Genomic DNA, 19,053 nt, shown 5'->3' with positions numbered 1-19,053 from the left:
ACTTTTATCACTTTCCAGCTGGGGCCTTAGACAAGCCCCTTAGCCCCACTGTGCTGGCACTTGCTTGGGTGAACCACGGGAATAATAATAACGCCCATCCCATAGGGGTAAGGTGAGGCAACATATATAGGTGTGGGCAAGGCATATAGTAAATTGCACTCATTATTAATATTTGCACTTTCTGGAGAATCAGGGTACATAGAGCATCACAGATAAGAACCGAGGCCTTAGAATCAGGCCTGTGTTTGCATCCTGGGCAGTAACTTCCCAGCTACGTGACCTCGTGTAAAGTACTTTAACCTCTTGGAGTCTTGGTTTCCAAATCTGTAAACTGGACGATTAGTATTAGTCCCCATCTCCTCAGATGTTATAGGAATAAATGAGATAATCCAGGCAGCAGGGAAACACGTTCAGTAAGCCAGTGTTATTCACTAAGAAGACAGGCTCATAGGGTGAGTTCAGCAGGCTCATTAGTTTCTTTGCAAAGTATAGTCTCCTATCTACACACTGTATTTCATTGATTCCTAAATGCACTTTTTTTTTTTCACATTTTAACATCGCTGAAATCAGGATGAGTCTTAAAATCAATAGCATCTTAATGTTATAATTTGTAGCACTTTTCCTGTCATAGCAACACACAAAATAATGGTGCCTCACTTAGATTCAATGAGATGTATGTGCACCATATATATGTATGTAGGTATACATACGTTATATATGTATATATACGTGTGTGTGTGTGTGTATTTGGCTCTTGAACAATGCAGGGAGTTATGGACACCCACCCTCTCCACAGTCGAAAAATCCGCATACGGCTTATAGTCAGCCCTCCATATTCGAGTTTCCTCCGTATACGCAGATTCAACCAACTGCAGGTCGTGCAGTACTACAGTGTTTACTATTGAAAAAAGATCTGTGTGTGAGTGGACCTTCACAGTTCAAACTGCGTTATTCAAGGGTCAACTGTATACAGTTCACAGATTTGGAAACCAAGACTCCAAAAAGCTGAAGTAACTTACACAAGGTCACGTAACTCTAAGAGGCCACTCTAAAACACAGAAAGTGTAAAAGTCATTTTACTTTAATAAAAAAATCATGTAAAGAAAGTCACGTTAGCAAAATCAAATAGTCACTAAATATCAGTGAAGTCATCGCTGCCAAGTCCATACCAGATTTTCCTGCATCCTCTTCTCCCCACCCCAATTTGGGCTGGTGTATTTCGCAGCTACGCAGTAAAGACCTGGGTCGTTTGTGAGCCCTGAGAAGCAGAAAGCACATCCGCACGCTGGGGGCCTCTTGGGGGGTTGAAGTGGGGCTGCAGGTGGCCCCGTTTCGCTTTCCTTCTGCTTTCTCGATTTCTTTGTGCCGCTTCACTCGCCCTGGCCCAGCCGTCAGGGTTGTTCAGTTCTGCAGCCGGTGAGGCACCCGTTCCTCCTCAGACGGCTTTGAGGGGAAACAAAGGAGCAAGTGCAGTGGGTACGCGCTGGCACTGAGATGATTTTTGAAGTCGTCTTCTGAGAACTGAGCCATGGCCTCAGATCTATGTCTGCTTCCCTGACCGGAAAGAGAACCTGGGTGGAGAGAGAGAGGGGTGGGTCAGAGGGAACAGAGCGAGTTCTGAAGCGGGAGGTGCAGAACCTCTTGCAAAATCTGTAAGCAGCTCTTGCAGGCCATTTCCTTGGGGCTCATTATGGGACAGGCACTGTTCCAGGGCTTTCCATCTACTAGCTCATTTCAAACTCATAACAACATGAGGAGGTGAGTACAATCAATACCCCCATTTTATAGATGAGCAAACTGAGGTTATGGGAGGTTAAGTAACAGGCCCAAGGTCACACAGCATATCTTGGAACCACTGGGACTTGGGCCCAGAGCCCACATAACTACTGTGCTAGACTGACAGATGGAGTCTGGAACCTTTTTTTTTTTTTAATTTCTAATTTTAAGTGGTTTTTATTGTAGAGGAAGTGATAACTTCTCAATGGTACCTACAATTATAAAATAGATATTTGCAATGAAGAAAGAGTAACATGCAAGTTCTTGGATATAACAGATAAAACATATAAAGATATCCCCTGAGGCATGAGTAACAAACTTTCAGTCCCCCTCATGCAAAGTTTTGAAAAGGAAGAATGACATCTGGGGGCTTCCCTGGTGGCGCAGTGGATAAGAATCTGCCCGCCAACGCAGGGGACACAGGTTCTACCCCTGGTCTGGGAAGATCCCACATGCTGGGGAGCAACTAAGCCCGTGTGCCACAACTACTGAGCCTGCACTCTAGAGCCCGCGAGCCACAACTACTGAAGCCCGTGCGCCTACAGGCTGTGCTCCGCAACAAGAGAAGCCACCGCAATGAAAAGCCCGCACACCGCAATGAAGAGTAGCCCCCGCTCGCCGCAACTAGAGAAAAGCCAGCGCAGCAACAAAGACCCAACACAGCCAAAAATAAATAAATTAATTAATTTTTTAAAAAAAGGAATGACATCTGGGGTTGATCAAAGTACAGTGACACAAAGGACAGTGTCAATGCTATTTCCAGTTGTAGGAAAGATGCAAAGATGGCTGGTGGGCTGAAAAGTCAGTGATGGGGATACGAGCTCTTGCTTCCAGTCAAAGACAAACCTCTTGAGCACCGCTAGCAGCTCTGCCAGCAACGGCGGGGACGAGCCCTTGACTCACGTGCAGATACAGGCGCTAGGGCTCAGCCGCCCTCCCCCTGAGCCTGCGCATACCCCGCCAACCCCACTTCCCTGTCTCAGGAAACGTCATCTTCCTCCACCCAGTCATTCAAGCCAGCAACCGGGAGTTGTTCTCAACTCCTCTCCCCTCAGCCCACCTGCTATACTTTAGTCATCATGCCCCAGATAGGTTCTCATCCCACCACCTCTCATCTCCTCCACCACCACCCGCAGGACAAGCCATCATGAGGAGCATAACAGCCTCCCCTCCCCCCACAGTCCACTCATGCGGCAGCCAGAATGACCGCGTCACTGTGCAGAGCTAAGTCACTCCTCAGCTTAAACCCTGCATGGCTCCCCACTGTCCTCAGGACAAAGACAAAAATCCTTCTCAGCATGACTTACTTCTTCGGAGAGTCGTTCATTCATTCATTCACTCATTCATTCCATTAGCTCGATAATCTTGCCTGATCATGAAACTGTGGCCTCACACTCTTTAAACCTGTGTCCTCAGGCTGGCTGACAAACACTGTATTTTTGCCGTTATCAGCCTCAAACTCCAATTAAGTAACCCAAAGAACTCCCCTAGAAGAGGCAGAAAGAAACCAGTAGCTTATGGGGACTTCCCTGGTGGTTCAGTGGTTGGTTAAGAATCCGCCTTCTGATGCAGGGGACATGGGTTTGATCCCTGGTCAGGGAACTAAGATCCCACATGCTGCTGGGCAACTAAGCCCACGTGTGTCGCAACTACTGAGCACACGGGCCACAGCCAGAGAGAAGCCCGTGAGCCTCAGCAGAGGATCTCGCGTGCCGCAAAAAGATTCCAAATACCGCAACTAAGACCGACACAGCCAAAAATAAAATAAATAAATAAATATTTTTTTTAAAAAAAGAGAAACCAGTAGCTTATGGGTCTGGAAGCCTTGTTTACAGTGAGATCCTCAGCCAATGAATGTCCCAAATAAACACCTTCAGATCAGACACCTGCTGTAGGGTGGAGATGCTCTTTCATTCATTATCTTACCTCAGGAGACCCTTTCTTGGGGAAGAAACACCCCCACTGGCCCTACTTTGTCCCCTCAACCCTTCTTCACAAAGCAGCCAGAGTGAGCTTTTTATAGGTGAATATGGACATGTCACTCCCCAGCTTAAAACCTTCCAAGGTCTTTCCAAAGCACTTAGAATGAAACCCAAAGTCGTCACCGGGATCCACTTGGCCCCGAATGACCCGCTCCCTCCCCTTCTCCAGCCTCACCTCCCTTCTCTTTGCTGCTCCAGCCACCATGATCTCTGTTGCACAAGCTCTCTCCAGCCTCTGGCCTTTACACCTGCTGTTCCCTCTGCCAGGAAGTCAGGGAAAACTCAGGTCATTATGGCCTTCCAGGGCTCAGCTTGAATGTTGCCTTTTCATAGAAGTCTTCCAGGACTCCCCAAATCTAAAGTAGCTCCCTATCGGGAACTTCCTGGTGGTCCAGTGGTTAGGACTCTGCGCTTTCACTGCCCAGGGCTCGCATTTGATCCCTGTTTGGGAAACTAAGATCCCATAAGTCGTGTGGCGCGGCCAAAAATAACATAAAAAAAAAAGCAGCTCCTGATCAACCTCTCTCTCAGCACCCTATTTAATGGTCTTCAGCACAGGTAGGGCCATCTGCAACTGTCCCGTTAGTACATTTCCTGACTGGTTCACTCTCTGCCTCCCCTATTGGAATGTAAGCACCATGAGGGCAGGGACTCCATCTTGCTCACTGTATCCCCAGCACCTAGATCAGTGCCTGGCACATGGTAGGCTCTCAATAAGTATTTGTTGGAAGAGTAAGTAAATGTGGTTTCAGGTGGTCTTGTCTGATAAAGCTGTTTCATGCAGCCATTCAAGAAAGCCTGGTAATACTTAACTGAACTAAGTAGACATGCACTCTGTGGGCTGTTTGCCCCCGCAGAAGCATCCCCTCCCTTCTCCAGCCTGCTCTCCGCTCCAGGAGGCTGAGCTCTGTGGGGGATCTCAACAAGCTCCCTTGTCCTCTAGCTTCCGGCTGGGCTCAGCCAATGGGAAGCACCTGCACGCGCGGGGAGGGTGGGAGGAAAGAGAGGTGCGGGCATTCACTCCCGGCTGTGTCCCTGCCAGGTTTTGTTTCACTAGCTACTGTGTGTTCCTCTTCTGAAGGCCACATGCCTTTCTGACTCTCCCCCTTCCCTCACAGCTCCCTCCCCTCGCCCCTCTGTTGCCCGCCCCAGGATGCCTCTCCATCCCATATCTCTGCTCCCACATCTGTAAAATGTCCCATCTTTTCAGTCACTCCTTTTGCGTGAGCCTTTGTTTCTTTTTTTTTTTTTGAGCCTTTGTTTCTTGATAAGCAAGAACCCAGGATGATAGGCCCCATGGCCCTGCAATATCACTCCTGGATATATATCCCTGGGAAATTCACACCCAGGTCCGTGAGAGGACATGAATAAGCATGGAGATATTCACTGCAGCACTGTCCACAGTGGGGGAGGCAACCTGCGATCCCATCGCTGGGGTCAGAAACAAGTTGGATGTCTACACTGCTATATGGACAGCTCTTAAAAACTGCTTAATGGGGACTTCCCTGGTGGCGCAGTGGTTAAGAATCTGCCTGCCAATGCAGGGGACACAGGTTCGAGCCCTGGTCCAGGAAGATCCCACATGCCGTGGAGCAACTAAGCCCATGTGCCACAACTACTCAGCCTGTGATCTAGAACCTGCGAGCCACAACTACTGAGCCCACGTGCTGCAACTACTGAAGCCCAGGCTCCTAGAGCCCATGCTGCCCAACAAGAGAAGCCACTGCAATGAGAAGCCCGCACACCACAACGAAGAGTAGCCCCCGCTCAACGCAACTAGAGAAAGCCCGCGCGCAGCAACGAAGACGCAACGCAGCCAATAAATAAATAAATAAATATAAATTAATTAATTAATTAATTAAAAAAAAAACAAGCTGCTTAATGTCCATCAGCAGATGAATGGATAAATCGAATGTGGTCTATACATACCATGGACTATCACTGGGCCTTAAGGATGAAAGAAATTCTGACACATGGTGCAACATGGATGCACCTGAAGACATTATGCTAATCACATAAGCCAGTCATGAAAGGACAAATACTGCATGTCTCCACTTCTATGACGTCCCCAGGGTAGTCAGATGCATAGAGACCGAAAGTAGAGTGGTGGGTGCCAGGGGCTGGAGGAGGGGAATGGAAGAGTTAATGGTTAATGGGGACAGGGTTTCGGGACAGGATGACGAAACAGTTCTGGAAACGGATAGTGGTGGTGGATGCACAGGATCTTCATGCATTTAATGTGACTGAATTGTACACTTACAAGTGATTAAAATGGGGGCTTCCCTGGTGGCGCAGTGGTTGAGAATGTGCCTGCTAATGCAGGGGACACGGGTTCAAGCCCTGGTCTGGGAAGATCCCACATGACGCGGAGCAACTAGGCCCGTGAGCCACAATTACTGAGCCTGCGCATCTGGAGCCTGTGCTCTGCAACAAGAGAGGCCGCGATAGTGAGAGGCCCGCGCACCGCCATGAAGAGTGGCCCCCGCTTGCCGCAACTAGAGAGCCCTCGCACAGAAACGAAGACCCAACACAGCCATAAATAAATAAATTTAAAAAAAAAAAAAAAAGCAACAGTCTAAAAAAAAAAAGTGATTAAAATGGTCTCACAGATAGAGAAAACAATCCTATGGTGACCAAAGGGGAAGTGGCGGGGAGGGATAAATTAAATTAGGTGTTTGGGATTAACAGATACAAACTACTGTATATAAAATAGATAAACAAGGACCTACTGTACAGCACAGGGAACTATATTCAATATCTTGTAATAACCTATAATGGAAAAGAATCTGAAAAAGAATATATATATATGTATAACTGAATTGCTTTGCTGTATACCTGAAACTAATACAATATTATAAATCAACTGTACTTCAATTTTTTTTAATTTTTTAATTATTATTATTATTATTTTTGGCTGCACCCCATGGCATACAGGATCTTAGTTCCCTGACCAGGGATCGAACCCACAGCCCCTGCATTGGAAGCGTGGAGTCTTAACCACTGGACCACCGGGGAAGTCCAACTATACCTCAATTTTTTAAAAAATAATTAAAATGGTAAATTTTATGTTAGGTATGATTAAAATAAAAAACACTAAAAAAAAAAAAAGATCATTCAAACTCAGTTCTCAAAGCCCAAAGCATCTGACCATATATCGGCTAAAGCTATGCTGTCCAATACAGCGGCCACTAGCTACACATGCCTTTTGAGCCCTTGAAACATAACGAGTCTTTTTTTTTTTTTTAAAGTATTTGTTTATTTATTTATTTTTGGCTGTGTTGGGTCTTCGTTTCTGTGCGAGGGCTTTCTCCAGTTGTGGCAAGCGGGGGCCACTCTTCATCGCGGTGCGCGGGCCTCTCACTATCGCGGCCTCTCTTGTTGCGGAGCACAGGCTCAAGACACGCAGGCTCAGTAATTGTGGCTCACGGGCCTAGTCGCTCTGCAGCATGTGGGATCTTCCCAGACCAGGGCTCGAACCCGTGTCCCCTGCATTGGCAGGCAGATTCTCAACCACTGCGCCACCAGGGAAGCCCCGAGTCTTTTTTTAAAAAAATTAATTAATTATATTTATTTTTGGCTGCGTTGGGTCTTCATTGCTGCCCACGGGCTTCCTCTAGTTGCGGTGAGCGGGGCCTACTCTTCGTTGCGGTGCACAGGCTACTCATTGCAGTGGCTTCTCTTGTTGCAGAGCACGGGCTCTAGGGCGTGCGGGCTTCAGTAGTTGTGGCGCACGGGCTTAGTTGCTCTGCGGCATGTGGGATCTTCCCAGACCAGGGCTCGAACCCGTGCCCCCTGCATTGGCAGGCAGATTCTCAACCACTGCACCACCAGAGAAGCCCCATAACAAGTCTTAACTGAAATGTGCTGTCAGTGTAAAATACACATCAGATTTCAAGGGCTTACTATTTAAAAAGAAGAATGTAAAATATCTCATTAATAATGTTTTATAGTGATCACACGTTGAAATGATAATATTTTGGATGTGTTGGGTTAGTAAAATATATTATTAAAATTTAAAAAAGAGTGCCTGAGGGAATTCCCTGGCATTCCAGTGGTTAGGACTCTGCGCTTCCACTGCAAGGGGCACGGGTTCCATCCCTGGTCGGGGAACTAAGATCCCTCATGCCACGGTGCAGCCAAACAAATTTTTAAATACATATTTTTTTTTCTAAAAAAAAAGAGTGCCTGATAAAAAAGAAAACAACAACAGTGTTTAGTGAAGAAAAAAAAACAATACTAGGAAACAGAATGGAGTGTTAAACAAAATATCAGTTACTACTGAAAATACATCCACAAAAGACAATATACAGTTTTTAGAACACGGTACATAAATACCCATATGAGACTGGCTGAGGGGGAGGGGAGCTGGGAAGCAGAATGGGAATGGGGGATGGGGATAAAGAGGGAACAAATAAAACCAAGAAGAAAGGGGTCTTACGCTCACAATGAGGTGCATTGTGCCATGAGCTGAGACTCACTAACGCAACCTTATGTTCCTGAGATCCAAAAAGAGAAAAAAAAAAAAAAATTTTCTCCTCTCTCTTGAAACAAAGGCATCTTAATTAAACCTGCCCTGGAAGGTAACTCAGAATCTCTGATCCCTCAAAATTATTTCCCTGTGAAATTGGAGTCCGCGAAGTCCTTGCAAAATAGGTCACGGCAGCACCCCCAGCGTGAGCACCACACCTGGTGCACAATATAGACTCAGTGAGGGTTTGTTGACTGACTAATGACCGAATGAATGGAAGAAAATGAGGTCCCCTCAGCCCTCCCGGAGAGGCAGGAATAATGGAGCCAGAGTCAGATGGCAGCCTCGGACCTGATGCAGCCTGAGATGGTGGGTCATTTGGATCGTACAGTCTTTGTTTTTTTTTTTTTGTTTGTTTGTTTGTTTGTTTTTTAATCAATTTATTTATTTTTGGCTGTGTTGGGTCTTCGTTTCTGTGCGAGGGCTTTCTCTAGTTGCGGCAAGCGGGGGCCACTCTTCATCGCGGTGCACGGGCCTCTTACTATCGCGGTCTCTCTTGTTGCGGAGCACAGGCTCCAGACGCGCAGGCTCAGTAGTTGTGGCTCACGGGCCTAGTTGCTCCGTGGCATGTGGGATCTTCCCAGACCAGGGCTCGAACCCGTGTCCCCTGCACTAGCAGGCAGATTCTCAACCACTGCGCCACCAGGGAAGCCCCAGTCTTTGTTTTTAATCTTAAATTATTTGCCGGCATTTGGAAATCAGATTCCATGAACAAATCCGGCTTCTCGGCTTCACTCAAGAAGCAGAAGGTCTGGTAACATGTTATTCCTAGGCCAGACAGAACTGAGGGGCAACTGTCCCCTACCCCACCCCACAGCCCCATCACGCATCCACATTAAGTGCTCGGCCCCCGTAGGCTTTCTAGTTTGAGATCCCTGATCGAGGTTGTTTCTCACTTTCGATCCAAAAGACCAGGAGCTGATAAACTGTCACCAGGCCAGACATTCTCAAAGCAACCAAGGCAAACCAGCTGCTTGCTACAGCATGGGGTGGAGGAAAGGTGTGCCTAATTGTACTGACATCTGTAGACAGAAAAGGCACATCTCAAGGTGTGGTCCAAGGGCTCCCCACATCAGAACCGTCTGGGAATTTAGTAAAAATCCAGATTTCTGGGCCTCATCCTAGAACCAATGACTTGATATATGAGAATCTGAATTTTAACTAGTGTCCCACACTCTATGGTTTGAGGCACAGCAACCAAAGAAACAAGGGATTAACAATGGTGCATGAACACGAGGGGAGTATTCAGAGGACACTGCATTATGGGTCCCAGCATTGGGAGACCCAGGGTCCTCCAAAGTTGGTGATGAACTAGCCCCCTTAAACCCCAATAATTATTGTTTCTGTGTTTTTCTTGTGGTTGTAATATTATTATTATTTGGTTATTGTTATTATATCATAGGGAGGCAGTGGAGTGTAGAATCTGGACTTCCTTGGGTTCAAATCCTGACTTCACTATTTACTATCTGTGTGACCTTGGGTACGTGACTTTACTTCTTGGTATTTACTTCCCCAACTGTAAGTTGGGGATTATAATAGTTCCTACCTCATAGGGTCACTGTGAAGAGTCAATGAATTAATATATGTTAAGTGCTTACACTACTGCCTGGCAGATATGATAATACACCAGCAATGAGTTTTCATATCAGCTGCAAGACCACCACCAGGAGAGCAGGACCTCCCCCTCTCACCCCCACTCCTTCCTTTAGTGATTATTTAGTGGCAACAGGGGGCAGCCAGGTGACTTACAGCTTCCTTATGATTGTCTTCTCCTCCTTGTTACTGCTGGCATTGCTGGCCCTGGTAACCAGAGCACCTTTTTCTCTTCTTCCTCCTGGGCCTTCTCTTGCTGGGATCAGGCCACTAGGAAAAAGGAGACAAATATTTGTGTTGTTTTATTGAAGATCTCTTATCTGTGCAGCTCTGAAAGTGAAGGTTCTTAATAATTATTATTATATTAATAATATTATCATTGAAAGTGCTACAGTTAGACATTCTGACTCAGATGATTAGAATCTTCCTTCCACCTTTCCACTGTTGACACCTCTTCTTTCTTTCCCTTGGCTAATTCCATTGGCTGGTACTTTAAGCTTCTCCAGTTGCTAGAAATATAACCATGTATAAATCCTCTAACTTAACCCTTGATTTCCTAATTAGTAAAATAAGGATAATGAAAGTACCTAATTCCTAGGATTGAGGGATTAAGCGAGATAATAAATGGAATTCATTCATTCGTTCAACAAATATTATTAAGCTACATATTGTACCAATGTATATAGATATAGCAATTAACAAAATAGATAAAATATCTTCTCTCATGCAATTTATATCCCATTGGGGAAGAAAACAGTCAAGAAACAAATAAATAAGTAAAATTTAAAAATATATAGTAAGTCAGATGGTGATAAGACCTAGATTGATATTGATCAATAAGATATTTAGGTCAGGTGACCCAAAGAGGGCTAGAGTATTTCCCTGGATTTGATGTACAGAACTTGGAAGAAGGCTATTCTCTCTTACTTGCTGATTGCCAGCAGCCATGCTTCCTAAGATTCAGAGAAGGACTGTCTTTAATACAAGATAATAAGGCCAAAAAAGGGAAGCAAAGAGGAAAGAAAGAGGCACACAGTCCCTGATTCCAACCTTGAGGCCTTAGTTGCAGTTTTTTCTTTATTTCTGAGACCAATTCCAGGATCCTTCCCAGCTATGTGAGCCAATAAAACTCCCTTTTGTGCTTAAGCTAGTTTGAATTGGATCTCTGTCACCTGCAATCGAAAGAAGCCTGACCACAGTGAAGCATTTCAAAGTCTGACCCAGGGACTTCCTTGGTGGTCCAGTGGTTAAGAATCCGCCTTCCATGGGACTTCCCTGGTGGCGGAGTGGTTAAGAATCCGCCTGCCAATGCAGGGGACACAGGTTCGAGTCCTGGTCCGGGAAGATCCCACATGCCGTGGAGCAACTAAGCCCGTGCACCACAACTACTGAGCCTGCGCTCTGGAGCCCGCGAGCCACAACTACTGAGCCCCCATGCCACAATTACTGAAGCTCACGCGCCTGGAGCCCATGAACAATGAGAACAAGAGAAGCCACCGCAATGAGAAGCCTGCGCATTGCAATGAAGAGTAGCCCCTGCTTGCCGCAACTAGAGAAAGCCCGCGTGCAGCAACAAAGACCCAATGCAGACATAATTAATTAATTAATTAATTAATTAATTATAAAAAATATTTAAAAATTAAAAAATAATCTGCCTTCCAATGCAGGGGATGCAGGTTCGATCCCTGGTCAGGGAACTAAGATCCCACATGTTGTGGGGCAACTAAGCCAAGGCGCCACAACTAGAGAGCCCACGTGCTGCAACTAAGACCTGATGCAGCCAAATAAATAAATAAATAAATATTTTTTAAAAAAATGTCTGACCCAGTAAGCTCATTAGATCCACTTAGGTATTTTGTTGTGGTACCTACTGGTAAATTTATGTCCATGCTACAGGCATCAATTTTCCCCTTACTACAGACTGAATTCATATGTTGAAGCCCTAACCCTTAATGTTATGGTATTTGAAGATGGGACCTTTGGAAGACACTTAGGTTTACATGAGGTCATGAGGGTGGGCCCTCATGATGGGATTAGTGCCCTTGCAAGAAGAGACACCAGACGGCTTGCTCTCTCTCTCATTCTCCCCACCATTTGAGGACACAGCAAGAAGGCAGCTGTCTACAAGCCAGGAAGAGCCAGAACCAACCATACTGGCACCTTGATCTTGGACTTCTAGCCTCCAGAACTGTGAGAAAAAAAATTTCTATTGTTTAAGCCACCCAGTCTCTGGTGTTTTGTTATGGCAGCTGGAGCTGACTGAGATGCCCCTTTAGGTATGAACGTCAGAGAGTAGAATTTACCCCTCTCTCTCTTTCTTTGCAAAGAGTGGGCTCTTATTACTTAATATTGTTATTTCTATTTTTATTATATATATTAATTATAATAATATTCATATGAGAATCATCTAAAAATTACCTTTTCCCACTATCTACCATTACCTAACACCCTAAAACTTAGTGATTTAAAACTATGATGATTTATGACTTCTCACGATAGCTCTATTTTTTTTTTTAATTTCTTTTTTTCTGTCTTTATTTTTTTATTTTTTTTTATTTTTAAATTATTTATGGCTGTGTTGGGTCTTCATTTCTGTGCGAGGGCTTTCTCTAGTTGTGGCAAGTGGGGGCCACTCTTCATTGCGGTGCGCAGGCCTTTCACTGTCGTGGCCTCTCTTGTTGCGGAGCACAGGCTCCAGATGCGCAGACTCAGTAGTTGTGGCTCACGGGCCTAGCTGCTCCGCGGCATGTGGGATCTTCCCAGACCAGGGCTTGAACCCGTGTCTCCTGCATTAGCAGGCAGATTCTCAACCACTGCGCCACCAGGGAAGCCCAGCTCTATTTCTTACGGTTGATTTGGTGGTTCTCCTGATGGTCTAGTTTGGGGTTCTCAACTGGCTGCATTCAGTTGGTGGATCAGCTGGGGGCTGGATGTAGCTGGGGCTGTCATATGGGACACCTTCATTCTTCTTCATGTGACCTCTCCATGTGACTACCTTGAGCTTCCTCATAGCATGGTGGTCTCAAGGCAGCAATCTGAGAGCACAAACATGGAAGCTGCTAGGTCTTTTAGAGCCTTAACCTAGGAAGCCAAACAGCATCACTTCCACCATATTCGATTGGTCAGAGCAAGTCATAGGGCCGTCCAGATTCAAGAGGACGGAAAATAGACTCTACCTCTACTCCGATGAGAGGAATGGGAAAGTCTCATTGCAAAAGGAGTGCAGGGGGACTTCCCTGGTGGTGCAGTGGTTAAGAATCCGCCTGCCAATGCAGGGAACACGGGTTCGAGCCCTGGTCCGGGAAGATCCCACATGCCATGGAGCGACTAAGCCTGTGCACCACAACTACTGAGCCAGCGCTCTAGAGCCCGTGCACCACAGCTGCTGAGCCCGTGTGCCGCAACTACTGAAGCCCGCGCGCCTAGAGCTGGTGCTCCTCAACAAGAGAAGCCACCGCAATGAGAAGCCCGCACACCGCAATGAAGAGTAGCCCCTGCTCGCTGCAACTAGAGAAAGCCCGCGCGCAGCAACGAAGACCCAATGCAGCCAAAAATAAAATGAATTAATTAATTAATTAAAAAAAAAAAAAGGAATGCAGGATGGGAAAAACTGTTGTGACCATCTTTGGAAACAGTCGACCATATCTGCTTTCAGTTAAAACTATCATTAGTATGAGCTTGGGCCTCCAAATTGATGCAGTTGCTAAGAGAACACCTCAGTTGACATGCTGGTTTCTCCAGAATATATAACACAGGAGACTAAGCAGAATCCTGCTGTCTGTCTGTTGGCCTGTACCAGATGGGAAGTGCACATCTGTTGCTCTCTGGGAATTCAAAACTGGAACTAACGTGTGTTGCTTTATTCACTAGCAAGCTGCTCACGGCATAGGCAGTCTAGCAGTTCCTCTTTTTAACTAACCGTGTCTGGAGTACTTATTAAATGAGATGAAGACAGGTCTTTCCATTAACATCGTTCCAACCTCAGCAGAAGGAAGACAATTAAATTCCTGTTGGCAGAACTCAGCTCTTTTGGATTTAGCTTCCTAGGACATTTTTACTTTGATGCTCTCTTAATGATGCCATATTGAATGAATTTAAAGAATAATATCATTGGGGCTTTGTTTTGTTTTGAATTAGAGTATTTCCTTACTTCCAAACTTTCCAAGTCCAAATGTGGCATGATAATTAAAAGCTCAGGCTCTAATGTCAGGCTGTCTGACCTCACGTCTCAAGGTTGCCACCACCAGCCCTGGGACTTCAAGCAGGTACTTGACCTCTCTGACCCTTAGATCCTCTTGGGGATAACATTACCCTAACTCATAGGCTTGCTGTGAACACTAATTGAAATGATGCTCGGGATACACTTAGCACATGGTAAGCATTGATAAATATTAGTTGGCACTACGGTTTGTTTGTTTTGTTTTTTACTTTTTGGCGGCACTCTGAGGCATGTGGGATCTTAGTTCCCCCACCAGGGATCAAACCTGCAGCCCCTGCATTGGGAGCTCCAAGTCTTAACCACTGGACCACCAGGGAAGTCCTAGCACCATGTTTTTATTCTCTTGATCTTTCCTTCTCCTGCCTCTAAGGAAACCTGCTTTGTTTAACTCAGTGTTTCCCAGAATTATTCAACCACAGAGCTCCTTTTTGCCGCTCTGTGTGGCTTGTGGGAACTCAGTTCCCCGACCAGGGACTGAACCCGGGCCACAGCAGTGAAAGCGCCGAATCCTAACCACTGGACCACCAGGGAACTCCCTAGAGCTCCCTTTTTGAAGAAATACCTACATAAAGTAAAATATTTTGGGAAACATGGTGCAGAAGGATAAAGCAAAGTCCAAACCTGCTATGTCAGCAGCTTCCTTATTTTCTCTCTTGCTTGTCCTACAGTTCCTCCTCTACCCAGTATTATTGTGATCTTTTTTAACTTTTAAATTTTATACAATTTCAAACTTAGAGAAAAGGTGTAATACTCGTACAGAAACTTCCCATGTATATACCCAGATCCCTCAAATGCTTATCCGTGTATCTATCTACCTACCCATCCATCCATCCATCCACTGATCCACCTACCCATCCACCCATGCAACCATCTTCTCCCTGAACCACTTGAGAGTAAACTGGAGACATCTTACCCCCTCACTCCTAAATGCTTAAGTGTCTTTCCAAAGAACAAAGACATTCTCTCACATAACCAAGTCGTTCAGTTATCAAAATCACCACACTGATCTTTTAAAATAGTAAATCAGACTGTGTCATTCCCTTAAGACTTCCCAAAATCTTCTCATTACACTTACAATAAAACTAGAGCTCCTGGGCTTCGCTGGTGGCACAGCGGTTAAGAATCTGCCTGCCAATGCAAGGGACATAGGTTTGAGCCCTGGCCCGGGAAGATCCCATATGCCGCAGAGCAACTAAGCCCGTGCGCCACAACTACTGAGCCTGAGCTCTAGAGCCTGCAAGCCACAACTACTGAAGCCTGCGTGCCTAGAGCCCGTGCTCCGCAACAAGAGAAGCCACAACAATGAGAAGCCCGCACACTGCAACGAAGAGTATCTCCCGCTCACTGCAAGTAGAGAAAGCCCACGCACAGCAACGAAGACCCAACACAGCCAAAAATAAATAAATAAATAAATTTATTTTAAAAAAACACCAAAAACTGGAGCTCCTTCTTGTGGCCAAAAAGGCCACCCCTTGGTCTCTTCTGGACCATCCTCTACCTCACATTCCAAGTTCCACCATGGTGGGTCTCTTAAATTGGCCAAATGGGTTCCTACCTCAGGGCCTTTGCACTTCTTGTTCTACTTTTGCGCAACCAAATCTTTACATGGTTGGCTGCTTCTTGTCATTCACCTCAGGGGGGTCTTCCCTGACCACCCAGTCTAAAGCAGGGCCCCCCCAGCACTCTGCTCTCTGTCATGTCACCTTGATCTACATTCTCTTCAGCATTCACCACCATTATCCTGTGTGTTCACTGCAGGCCTCCTGGCTGATTGCCTGTCTTCCCCCTAGACTAGCACGGACTTTCTCTTCTGTTCCTGCTCTACCCCCAGTGCCAGGAATAGTGTCTGGCATATAGTGGGTCTTCAATAAGTAGATTGGATGAATATAAGAACAGATATGTAATATATCAAGGAATTCTAGGCAGTGTCTTGCTCTGTGGTGTAGGAGCCCCAGGCAGCACAGCCCACCTCTTATAGCACTGCAGCTCTTCCTGCACCACCAGCAGCTGCGACTTGAGTTTGTTGCGCTCCTGCAGCACGTCTCTCAGCTCCTGTAGCGTAAAGCGTGGTCGGTTGGGATCTGTCAGGTCAACCACCATTTTGTCTGGTCCCAGGTTCACCTGTAAGAAAAGACATCGCTTATACAGTTTCCCTCATGAGGATGGACTGTCCATCCCAGAAAGGAAAGTTCTCTTGTTCTGTTACTACTCCCAGGGACCCGATGAGATGAGACGTTGCCTGTTGGAAGTGTTTGGTTGATGGTAAAGAGGCAAGAATTCTGAGTACCATTCTCCAAGAAAGGAGCCAGGGCTCCTTGGAGAATAGCTGAGTCCAGGGCTGGAACAGGGAAAGTCCAAGTTGAGTCTGGAACATTCCATTGTGTAAGGGATGGAGACAGATCAAAAGGACACAGTTTGAAGGCACTCTTACTGGCCAAACTGAACGACTTGAGTATCCACGTGAATAGTAACAGGAATGGATAATAACCCATCAAATAAAAACAGGATTCAGGAATCCATACTTAAAATTTTTAATTTAGGGAATTCCCTGGTGGTCCAGTGGTTAGGACTCCAAGCTTCCACTGCAGGGGGCATGGGTTCAATCCCTGGTCGGGGAACTAAGATCCCACATGCTGAGCAGCGTGGTCAAAAAAATAAAATAAATAAAAATTTAAATTTAAATTAATTAACTAATTAATGGGGATGTAATGGCTAATCTTATGTGTCAACTTGACTGGGCTAAGGGATGCCCAGATAGCTGGTTAACCCATTATTTCTGGGTGTGTCTGTGAAGGTGTTTCTGGAAGAGATTAGCATTTGACTTGGTGAGCTGAGTACAGCAGAGGCTCCTCCCCAGTGCGGGTGGGCATCATCCAATCCATTGAGGGCCTGAATAGAACAAAAAGGTGGAGAGAGGGTGAATTCACTCCCTGCTTGAGCGGGACATCCTTCTTCTCCTGCCCTTGGACAGTGCACATCAACGTTCCTGGTTCTTGGGCTTTTGGACCTAGACCAGGACTTATACCATCAGCCCCCTGACACAAGCCGTCTGACTTGGACTGAATTACACCACCGGCTTTCCTTATTCTACAACTTGCAGGCAGCAGATTGTGGGCCTTCTCGGCCTCCATAACCACGTGAGCCGACTCCTATAATAAATATTCTCATCTGTGTCTATATCTACATCTGTATCTCCTATTGTTCTATTTCTCTGGAGAACTCGGACTAATACCGGAGAGGAGGAGGGGGATCTGTACTTTACAGAAGAATGCCAATTAATAAGTGTAGAAGATGACAGAGTTAGAAAATCATCATTTTGCAACCAGTGCAGTAATAATTGATTCAGGCAAGACTAATGAATGGACCTAAAACTTTTGGGTGAAAGTTTGTTGGGGAACAGGATATTTCACAGTTTCAAAGTACTTTCCCATAGGCTACTTATGCATTACAAAGGGAATAAAGACACCCTTACAGTGCAGAAATCTTGCAGACACCACCTGAACCAAGTGATAGAAGTTACCATCACCAATAACGACAAACTGAATCAGGTGCCTCCTGATACGAGGCACCGAGAAGGACACAGCATCACTTAAGTGGTATCCCTGCTAAACATGTATAACTTGAATCTAACCATGAGGAGACATCAGAACAAGCCCAAGTTGAAGGACATTCTACAGACTAACTGATATACAATCTTCAAAAATGTCAAGGTCATGAAAGACAAGGAAAAGCTGAGGAATTGTTCCAGACTAAAGCTGACTAAAGAGATACGTCCTAAAGGTACCGTATAACCCTGCATTGGATCTTGCATCAGAAAAAAAAAATGCGATAAAGGACATCATTATGAATTTTGAATAGGGATGGCATATTAGATCTTAGTATTCTACCAACTTTTCCCCCTGAATTCGATCATTTATTGTGGTTATGTAACAATATGTCTTAGGAGATACACAATGAAGTATTTAGTACTTAGGGTGAAAGATCCTAATCTTTTACTAATTCTGCAGCTAACATAATGTCTGAAGATTTTGAGTGAATAAATAATATATAGACATAAATATTTGTTAAATATGAGTACATATGTGCATATATACATGTATGTATATGTGTGTATATAATACTTCAGTGTGTATCTCTTAAGACATACTATACACACACACAAACACATATATACATACACCTGAATATAACACCTGAATTGAGGTGAAAGGTGTACAAGTGGACATTGTACTTATCTTGCAACTCTTCCATAGGTTTGACATTTTTTCAAACTAAAGTTAAAATAAAGCAAATATTTGAAAACAACCTAAATGTCCATTAGCAGAAGTCTAGTTAAACAAAGGCACAACCACACTCTGGAATATTCTACAGGTGATAAAGAGAATAAGCCACACTATAAAGAGAAATGCAATAGTGACCACATTCCTCCTCTCGGATTGACAAACATCAGCGTGTTTGAAAACACACTGTTTTGTAAAAGCTGTGGGGAAACCAGTACCTTCACTGATTGCAGAGGGAGCCAATCTCTTTAACCCATTTGGAGTGCAACTTGACAATACTTATTAAACCGTCCAATGTGGGGGACTTCCCTGGTGGCGCAGTGGTTGAGAATCCGCCTGCCAATGCAGGGGGACACGGGTTCGAGCCCTGGTCCGGGAAGATCCCACGTGCTGCGGAGCAACTAAGCCCGTGCGCCACAACTACTGAGCCTGTGCTCTAGAGCCCGCAAGCTGCAACTGCTGAAGCCCACACACCTAGAGCCCATGCTCTGCAACAGGAGAAGCCACCGCAATGAGAAGCCCGCGCACCACAACGAAGAGTAGCCCCTACTCGCCGCAACTAGAGAAAGCCCGCACGCAGCAACGAAGACCCAATGCAGTCATAAATAAATTAATTAATTAAAAAAAAAAACAAAAAAACTTACAGTGTGGCTTTCCTTTGACCCAGTGAATCCA

General features: G+C 45.4%; 1 protein-coding gene across 2 annotated transcripts in view; it reads right to left on the bottom strand.

The window, feature by feature from the left end:
* Nucleotides 1-891: 891 nt before the first annotated feature.
* RILPL2 (Rab interacting lysosomal protein like 2) overlaps nt 892-19,053 on the bottom strand; it is a 31,431-nt gene continuing 13,269 nt past the window's right edge. The window contains exons 4-6 of one of the 2 annotated variants that reach the window (XM_036874374.1): nt 16,068-16,219; nt 10,036-10,149; nt 892-1,571 (exon numbers count right to left, since the gene is read on the bottom strand). In XM_036874374.1, coding sequence (XP_036730269.1) covers nt 1,541-1,571; nt 10,036-10,149; nt 16,068-16,219 — 297 coding nt within the window. In that variant the 3' untranslated portion in view covers nt 892-1,540. Of the gene's footprint in view, nt 1,572-9,106; nt 9,309-10,035; nt 10,150-16,067; nt 16,220-19,053 lie in introns of those variants that run through there. The other variant, XM_036874375.1, reaches the window with a different exon arrangement.

Source organism: Balaenoptera musculus, chromosome 14, assembly GCF_009873245.2.
Source record: "Balaenoptera musculus isolate JJ_BM4_2016_0621 chromosome 14, mBalMus1.pri.v3, whole genome shotgun sequence".
Taxonomy (NCBI): domain Eukaryota; kingdom Metazoa; phylum Chordata; class Mammalia; order Artiodactyla; family Balaenopteridae; genus Balaenoptera; species Balaenoptera musculus.
Note: the sequence above shows the minus strand (reverse complement) of the source record. Positions and strands in the feature narration are given on the sequence as shown.